At 40.1% G+C, this 10,112-nt stretch overlaps 1 protein-coding gene across 1 annotated transcript in view; it reads left to right on the top strand.

The window, feature by feature from the left end:
* The first annotated feature begins 4,068 nt into the window (after positions 1-4,068).
* Positions 4,069-10,112, top strand: part of LOC115784665 (SH3 and cysteine-rich domain-containing protein 2-like) — a 28,083-nt gene continuing 22,039 nt past the window's right edge. Inside the window, exon 1 of the mRNA XM_030735980.1 lies at positions 4,069-4,467. Coding sequence (XP_030591840.1) covers positions 4,384-4,467 — 84 coding nt within the window. The 5' untranslated portion in view covers positions 4,069-4,383. The remainder of the gene's footprint in view (positions 4,468-10,112) is intronic.

The following is a 10,112-nucleotide window of genomic DNA, read 5'->3' as shown; positions in this document are numbered from 1 at the left end:
GGGCTATGATGGACTTGAGCCCCCTCCCCTGCCCTTTAAAGTATTAACGCCTTCTCTTTTGGCCTACACTTGCGCCGGCTTTATTCATTATCTTCTGTTCCCGTTTCATTTTATAAATGTGTCTTTTACCGCTTTCTCCCCGACATGATTTTCCTCTGGAGCTTTCTTTGCATTTCTGTTTTGCTGTGGTTTGGATTCTGCCTGCTTTGTGTTTTGACGTCACGAATTCAGTGTCTCCAAGTTGAGTTTGGGCCCTCTTTCAGTCCTTAGTTTTGATCTGACGGAGTTTGTTTTTAATCAAGAGTTTATTGTTAGTAGATGTCCAGAGTGTAGTTTTTGTCCGGGGGAAGTGTTTGCACCAGTGCAATTGTTCTAAATGTTAAATGTGAGTTGGATTTTTATTATTACTTTTTTTTAATTTTTTAAATGTAGGGTTAATGATCACAATGACATTATGTATGACATAGGGTCTGCTTATTGAATGTTTCCATCAAAGAGAAGGACAGAAAGATTTTTCTCCCAATAAGTGTGCTTTTCTCTCCTTAATTTTATGCCTTGCTGTTCCAAATGCCCCCATCCCATAATACATTCTAACCAAATTGCATCAAATATGACAGAAAACAGGAAACCCCATGGCAAAATTTTGATCACCTGCAAATGTCCCTGTTTGGTTTTAATACACTCTGCAACAGGCGCACACATGCAAAACGCTGAATGATGATTCTGTTCGGGATGTATGTGTGTGATTTGACAGCTATGACAAGCAGGATAATACAAGCAGAGATGAATCCTGCATAATCCAGTCTGATCTGTTTTGTTTGAATGGGGGTTTATGGAGGATTAGAGAAGAACCAAGAGTCAAAATGGTGGAGAAATGTAATGTACTCTGTCACTCTGCTCCGGTTTTAAGATGGTTAACTCAAGGAAAAAGAGACTCATTGAATTTAGTCTGTGAGCTTGGATGTCAAAGCTGCTTGCCCTCATCATGCTGCTGAGACATCAGCGCAGCCAATAACATGGACTACAAATAATAGTGCTCAACTTTCTCCTGAAAGATTTATATATGTACAAAAGAAATAACTTCCCATTAGTTTTTTTCTTTTGGTTTTCATGGTACAAAAATACACTACAAGCTATAAGCAGCAAAACATCCGACTTATTTTCCCTTACAGTATCAAACACTTTGTGTGTGGGCGTGTCAGATCTTCCACCAGTTTACACAGAGGTTGAGCTCTGGGTCCATTTGTTTGATCCCAAACACTGGAGTAAGGTTGAAGATAAGGACAGAGGGCAACAGGTGAATTCACAGTATGCGTTCAGGATAGATTGGCACCTGAGATATTTCAAAAACTGTTTTGACAATGACTGTAGTTAAAATACTGTAAATCTTTTTTTTTTTTTCTTTTTTTTTTTTTTTTTTTTTTTTTTTTACAATTAACCGATTATAAATGAATATGTACGTATGAATAAATATATACCTATATTATTAAGAGTTGGTGTGGAACCTTTTCTCACTTTGTGGTTAATGTTGGTTTAATTTTGAACCGGTAGATGGCAGCAGTGAGCCAGCTATGATTTCGGCTCTCATCTGGTCTCAGGATTCATTTCTGAATCAGCTATTCAATGAGTAATTGACTTGCTTCAATTAGAAGGAAAATTGGGCAAATTATAAGTCCCAGACTGGAATACATCATTATTAAAGAAAACTAGAAAACTTTTATTTTTAAGTTTCTTCTCACACATAAACACAGCAGCCTAATTTCTTAGTTCCAGGTCATCAATGTTATGAAGAAACTTTTTTTGAGATTTAATATTTGATTTTTAAAAATAATGTACCCTTGCACTCCAATGTGACAAGCCTCGCAGCAAAAAAAAGCAAACATCTGAAATCTGGACAATGTTGTTTGTGTGTAGGTACTTAAATACATATGAATGTAATTCCTCAGGCTATTAAATGCTGAGAAAATCCCTTTTTAAACATGTCCAGTGTAAATAATGGAGCCAAACTACACAATTCTACAATGGAAAAGTACATTTTTAAAGATCTTAAGACTGAAGTCTGACTTAAAGTCAATGACAGACCTGAGAGAGCTCTGATTGTATCCTTTACTCTGCTTATTCTAATATATTTTAATCACAAACACAGAGAAACACTTGTATGGAGGAAAACTGGTGACTGTCAGATGAAATGTGAGCTCAAAACCTACTGGGTGCAAAGTCATGCCTCCATATTTGCTCTTACATTCAAATGTGTGAGGTGGAAGAACAGACGAACAATCTGTATCAATTTAATGCGACGGAAAGAGCTGCAGCTCTGGTCCCGTAGCTGCACCATGACGACCGCTGTCAGGACTGGGATCTGTCTTCTGCCTCATGGGACTCATTTTGTTCCTCTCATCTTCCCATTGTTTCCTCCTGTGCCTAAATCACTAAGAGATCAAATGTGTTTTTGCTCCATTTTAATGTTCATTTTTAGCTGGGGTGTGTTCTGGCACCTGGAGTATCACATAGAGAATGAAAGGTGAGTAGCTCAGAGGGAAAAATTTAAATGAGTGCGCGTGTGTGTGTGTGTGTGTGTGTGTGTGTGTGTGTGTGTGTGTGTGTGTGTGTGTGTGTGTGTGTTTTCCTCATTCAGCTCTCTCAGCTCTTCTGTTTTCTGAGTTCAAACATTTCTGCATCAGATCACAGCTCATATCACAACACTGCACCAAGATATTGGGCTTAAGTTCATTTTTAACAGCAGAGACACTGCTACACACTAGAAAACTGAATGCTTTTTTTTTTCTTCTAATTTTTCTAATTTCCAGCAGTCACTCTGTTGTGTGCTGTGCCCTGCCTCTGAGTGAAGCAATAATTAATGTGTTAACAGAAGCTCCCTCTCTTTGCCTTTCTTCTTTCTCTTTTCTCCAGCACACCCCCGCCCAAAGACTTTGTGACAGCAAACTTTGATGTCAGGCTTTGGTGAAATTGTGCAGTGCAAACAGAAAAAATAAATGCTTGGAAGCCCTTCTCTGTCAGTCTGTTAATATTAGCATGGAATTGCTTTTAAAATTCCATTATTACTTTTACTCACCCTGTCTGTCACCTGTGTGTTTTTAAAGGAGTCCAGCAACAGGAATTTGTCCCAGAATGTTGATTAAACCAGGTAGGAAATGAGACTACATTTGAAAGCAGGTAGCAATACTGCAGCTACTTTAACTCAAGCTTTAATTCTGCAGGGCAGCAGCTGGCAGCTGGGGTACCGGCAGAAAATGAAGAGGAACGAATGATGACAGAATAAAAGTGTCTCAATGCAGCTCCTCTAAAACTCAGAACGACTAAATGTGGGACAGCTCAGCCAATATACTGATTATTGTTCTACTGAAAGAGAAGATGTTTGCTCTGATTCACTGCTTCATCAAACAGCATGCAGAAAGTTTCCCCCCAACATCCTTTATTTGTCCTCGTGGTTTCTTAACGCCTTTGTGCGTTTTTCTATCTAAAAATCACAGAATTTACAAAGACTGACTTGTCTTTGAGTTACTATCCGTTACTATTTGTAACCAAGGGTCTATGGCAGCACCATGGAGGCACATAGCAGAATTAATTAGCAGCTCTGACACACACACACACACACAAAGCAAAATCCGAGCAGGAGAATGAAGTGCTGCTCTTGCTTTTATTCCAAACAGAGAAAATCATCTCTTTGTTTATAAATTGAAGGCTACTCTATATTTAGGTTTTAAATAAGCTTCCGACCGCGGCCGTCACTCTTAATTTAGCCTAAATGAATCCTGGTAGAGTTGTAAAAAATGCCCCAGTCATGCGCCTCAGACGCACGGAAAGGCGTGCCTTAGATTGCGCTTGAATTTAAGTCTGTGCAGCGGTGAAGGACATAGTTCGCTTGGGATTTACGCCTAGCTAGCACCTCCAGAGCACAAGCTGATGATGATTTGGATCTGATTTTATTTCGCTGACATTCACACAGCGACATTTTTGTTTTGCTGATTTGAACCGGTTTTTTTTTTTTTTTTTGCACCTGGAGGACGGAGGAATTGTGCCACATTGGAGCTTTCCTGTGCGCGTCAGCGGACGGTACAATAGGCTACCCACACGCAACGTTCAGCCTTTTCTTGAATGCATGTCCTCACGTGGCATAAATGAGATATGAACTACTGGTGAATTTTTAACCTGTTCTCACAAATCTTAATAAAGCAGTGTATTTTTTTTTTCTGGGGAGTCGGTGGTCGTTAGACGCGCACACATCTCTTTGATATGGATGTGTCACACTTTGCCAGTCTTTTAAATGGCTAAAACCGGAGATCTTCAGCCGACTGGACATTGTTTGAGGAGTTAGAAGTTTTATTTGTGTCTCGAACGACGCTTTCCACTTCGACAGCAATTATGACCGAGAACAATGAGATAGAGTTCGACTCGGAGCTCCAGCGCTCTCCAAGCAACATGCCCATCCAACCAATGACTTCCAAGGCAAGTACCTACATATTGAGTTTGGTTCTTGATAACATGTCATACAGATCACATCATACGCGTCTTAATGCGTAACGAGTCGAAATAGTCCATAGATATGAGTAATCAACTTTGCTGTTCAATTAAATCCACACACCGACTTATTTTGTTCACTTTAACTCAACCCCCCCCCCCCCCCCCCCCCCCCCCTTGATGGATTCCTCCACCTGCATTTCGCCACCGTTTATGTAATATTGATAACAACACTTCACAGTTGCAGTAGTATTCATCACGACTGCGTCACCATAGGTGTAACCTCACACGTAAGGTCTGATGTCATACGTCTCCCCCCTGTCTCTCTGTCAAAATCCACACGCACGCACACAAAGGATTCATGTTTAAAGATAATTATTAATGTGGGTTTTATTGACTACTAGGCAACAATAATTTACATTTAATAACAGAAATGTTTAATGCTTTTGTGCCATTTTTATGCTTTTTTTTTATGTATGCGGACGTTTCAGCACCCACGCTGTTTCTTCTACGCTGGGAGCAAGTTTATATTGCAGTAAATAAGTCACTGCATTTGCCTATGTGTGAATTGTGTGCTTGTCATATGCGTAACTAGATCCTTCTACTAGTCTGCCTGTCTGAGACTCAAATGCCCTTTCAGAGTCTCTTTATGAATCCATAAATATAATTTATAATTTGTTCACTCAGCTATATAAACAAAGACTTCAGGGCCTGGCCTCCAAGCTGTGGATGCTTTCCTGGTGTCTGCTTCTTAATGGAACGACTCATAAGACCAAGTAGCTTGATGCAGCTTTCCTTAAGTCAAATCTACCTCATGACTCTTCTTGCCACCCACACACAAACACATGAATGCTGCTGACATGTTTGGAGGAAAGTGACACTCTACGCAGCACAGTCAGACTCAGACTGCCTCTGCGCTTCATCTAAATGTTTGATGTTGTCTTTGAAAGCATACAACTTGGAATTGTTATAAGCCATTTTACCACCACTTACTCCTGGCGTTCTACTCCAGCTCTCCTCACCAGCTGCTACTGATGAAAATTGGGCGTGAGTCTGTGTATCAAGCTGGAGTGATTGGTATTCACATGATTCACTGGTTTTCTCTGGCTTCACCACGTCGCATCCCTTTATACTCACCAGCTGGTCATCTGCCTTTGGTTTCTCGATCGATTGAGGCTAACCAGGTTGAATTCCAGTTTTTTGTGTGGGATAGATTCAGCATTAACCTTCAACCTTCGTGCTGCAGGAACTAATCTTTTCAAATGAATTCAATACCTGACCACTGAGGGGTCTAAGTGAGATTGCAACCATATTGAAGTCTATTAAGGAACCTTGTTGTACAATACTGAAGTTATTGTCAGCCTGGCTCTGGAGGCAGCAAATCATTTGCATCATCATTTTGACCATATTTAAACACTTCATCAAGATCATTCCCTCACATAACAATACTCAGCTACAGGGTGACATTTTTCTAATCAGACATGTAGTCATGTGCCCATGATGGTTTTTATTAGACAAGGATTACCAGGAGAGAACAGAAGAGGTAACAGATGCTCTCCAAAATCCACCAGCAGCAAATTTCCCCCAAAGATGGATATCGCAAATCAAGAACACAAGAAAACAGTGCCAGAGGATTAAGAGGAGAGGAAGCACGGCCTCTCTCTTTCTCCAGCTCCCAACAATATACTGCGGTGTATTGCCAAGCCTGGCAGAAATGTGAGTGGTGGAGCCAATTAGATGCCCGAGTAGCAGTCATCAGCCTATAGTGTTGCTCTTTTTTGAGAGCAGTTTGATCTCTCTGGGCTGTTGATGCTTTGGGAGCTTTTTCTGTGATGGAGGTGCTCAGGTAAACAACTTTTCTCCTGGATGAGCACACAGGACAATTTCTGAGCGCAGCGGTATGAAAACGTAAAATGAAAGTCAACATGTTTTTGGTTGATTTGCTTGTCATCTTGTCCACCGAGTAATGACAACTCCACAGTCCATCCATGTGTCCATTTTGCATTCTTCATTAAATCCTCTTAACTGGATGTTAAGACGCACACGCACGGTTACAAACTTCTGAAGTGATCTGAATGTAACATCTTTCATAATGCCCGTGTAATGAAGAATGTAATATTTAGACTCAACAGAAGACTTTGTGAGCTTATCCCAAAAATAAAGACTTTTGAAGCGTAAACTTAAAAGTACAAGTTTAGCGTCACCTGTAGAGGTCTTTATTAAACAGACTTTAAAACAACTGTTGCTATTAAAATATGTTTGATTTTAAACCCTGTTATGGAGAGGACCTTTAAAAACTTGCAGTAGTTCTCTATATGAGGCACACAGAGAGAGAGAGCTGGCTGAGAGATGAAAGGTGACTGACATTCCCTCTAGTGCGGCCAAAATGACAGCTTGTCACAACTCCCAAATTAAATTATAAACAATCTTAAAGCGCTTGGATTTAAATCTAACCTTTTTTGAGGGCTATCTTTCTATATTGAGTGCATTAAAAAGCTTTAGCAATTTAAAATTATTTCTGTTTGCTGGGTTGGGGGGGCAGCAGTCTAAGCAGAGAAGCCCAGACCTCCCTCTCCCTAGTCAGCTCCTCAACCAGATGAGCTGGAGGAATATATATATATATATATATATATATATATATATATATATATATATATATATATATATATATATATATATATATATATATATATATATATATATGCTTTTCTTATATCTGGATGAACCCCTTGAGTTGCATCACCTTGTTTTCAGTGATGTCCAAAACATAATTTAAATTGGGGGACCCACAACTGGGAATAAACTGTTATCATTTAGAGGATAAGCAATATTTCTCCTATCAAAAAGTCTTAATTAAATGGTCTTATTCTTGATTAAATTAAGACCAGTTAGCTGTAATATCAGAGTTATCAGGATTGTAGGCAACCTCTAGCCTCCAGTCTGACTAGTGGTTCTGTAAAAAAAACAAAAAAAAAACTGATATGCTCGAAAAGATGATGCAAGCACGCACATTAAGCACCATGTGCTAATATCAGCAGTAGCGCTGAAGTAGCACTAAACACAAAACACACTAGAAGTTACATCATTAGTCACCAATTTATCCTGATGGGAAAATGAAAGTTTGTGCCAGATTTCATGGCAATCCATGAAATGATTGTTGAGACATTCCACTCAAAATGGTAACCACACCACAAACTTTATGGTGGGACTAGAAGAAAATACATTAGGGTTCATACCATGGGCGATGAGTGCCGCTGTAATCCAGATAGTTCTAAGAAAAAAAGCATTGTCTTTCTCAAAGTTGCTCTTAATCCATTTAAGGATTAAAGGACGGTAGCTTTGATGAGAGCAAAGAAGGTTTGACTGCATCATTCTTGATGGGTACAACACACTCATCAGGTTTTATCATGCACACCTGCTCATGTTCACACAGGACATCGTCATTACTGTCATTCAGGCTGAACTGTTCCTAATTATCTATCAGGTGGATGATTTCTGGTGACTTCACTGACATTTCTGGTGTAGAAACATATCACACTCACGCTTTTAAGTTCACATCTCACTGATTATTGTTTGCCTTTCTCTTCAGATGAAGGGGGTATGACACAGATCAGATTGACGCAAGCAAAGGAGTATGTCAAATCAGGAGGCTGAAGAGGGCCAAGGTCTTCTCTAATTAATGTAACACCTTCACTGCTGTGATGTTTATTAATGTGACAATACGAGGAAAAGTGTGAGCCGCTGAAATACTGGACACTAGAAATGTGCAGGAGCAGAAAAGATACTCCATTCTCCTATTCCACAGAGATCTCTCCTATTAAGCAGCCCCCCCCTGAGAGAAATTTTGTGTGTATGTGTGTGTGTGTGTGTGTGTGCGCGTGTGTGTGAATGATTGACGGTGTGTACATGCATGTGTGATAGTAGCAGAACGGAGGAGGCAGCCTGTGATTATGCATCTCTTCTCTTGCACTCAAAGCAGGAATTTGCCAGGCTGCCATGCATATTAAATTTTGGCCAGCCCAGGAATTGTTGGGACATGAAACCGCTCCACATGATAAATACAGCTGCTTGCTCGCATTTTTTTTTTTCTCTTTGATTTTTGCTGTTTTGGTTTCCCTTTAATAAAATCTTCACCTTTGTTCGGTTACAACTGTTTCCCACACGGGGAAAATAATTATACCCTGAAATCCATGTACCTGGTATTTGATGGTGGCAGTTTCCTCTGAAACCGCATATTCTGCTGATGACCTAGAATTGGAGTGAGCCAGGAGACTGTGTCTTTCAGAGCACAGTTATAACTCAGTTATCCTTCTTAAGGCTGAAATATCCTCACTTAGAACAAGGTCAGTCACTGTGACGTCTATCAAGGCAAAAAAGAAACAAAAAGTACTTCATTTTTTTATACAGCAACTCGCTGGGTGTGATTAAGACAGAAATTAAAGGCTACACAAATAAAAATATTGATTTTTAGGTCACATGGACTTTGTTGAATACTGGGTTTGACTTTAATGCATTCACAAAAGGATTGCATGGCAATGTAGAGCTGTGCGTTTCCCACTAATTTGTGCAGCGCTTTCTCTCTTCTGCTGCTGATGGCACAGCAGGAAATTGGCACACTTCAGGAGTGCTGGAGGAAAACGCGGAATGAGTGAGGAAAAAATAACAGAAATCCCTCAGTTTTTACACCTATGCACACCTACCCAGTTCCGACTTAAAGTAATTCCACTATTTCAAAGCATTGAAAGCACGTGATGTAGACCCTGCCAAGACCATCTCACCAAATTCCAGAGTGCCTATACTATCCTCACACTCCCAGTGGGACAAATCCTTTGTTGTTGAGTCTTGACCTCTGAGCAGTCTGGAGCATCCCATAAACATCTCAGTCTGGCCTCATTAAATTTTGATGGCAGTAGAACTGTATTAGAATGATATAAAAGTCTTATCATTGAATTATGACTCCTCGATCCCCGCTGTCCCCCTGCGGAGAATTGATTTTGTACATTTATGTTGGCAACATGTGAGAAAGGCAGGGAGGTGCTATAATATGGATTGGAGATGTGAAAATTATGGGCTTTTATGAGTCTGCTGAGACACCACGTCAGTCTGCTCTGTGGCAGTGAGATTGGAGCTGCTTGAAGAAGGCTGGCTCTGCAGATGTATGTAAATCCAGCCAATATTTTGCATTTTGCATCACATCATTAGTCATTTATGAGTCACAAAAAAGTTGAGGGAGGAACATTAGCAGGCAAGCCTTGACCCAAGTGCTTCTTTTGCAGATTAAATGGTTTTTGTAGTGCTTGCAGAAGTGCAGTTACGGATTGAGTGACTGAAGACTGAGGCAGGTCCTTTTGCAGGTCACAGGCATTATCAAAAAAGCAGTAATCAATCAGTAATCAATTATAGATCTGGGACTAAATTATAAATCACAATCATTTTGTCATCTGTGGTAGTGATCGCCTCACTCTGACTCATCAATATCAGGATCTCACCTCATGCGAGGTGGTGCACACGAGTGTACACTGAAGCCCCTCATCATACTTGGTGTCACATTGGCCTTGACTCAGAATTATGCTCTCAGATAATGTTCAAATGGAAGCAAACGGGAATGCTTTTCAGGCCCGCACACTGACAGA

This window comes from Archocentrus centrarchus, chromosome 8 (genome assembly GCF_007364275.1).
Source record: "Archocentrus centrarchus isolate MPI-CPG fArcCen1 chromosome 8, fArcCen1, whole genome shotgun sequence".
Taxonomy (NCBI): Eukaryota; Metazoa; Chordata; class Actinopteri; order Cichliformes; family Cichlidae; genus Archocentrus; species Archocentrus centrarchus.
Note: the sequence above shows the minus strand (reverse complement) of the source record. Positions and strands in the feature narration are given on the sequence as shown.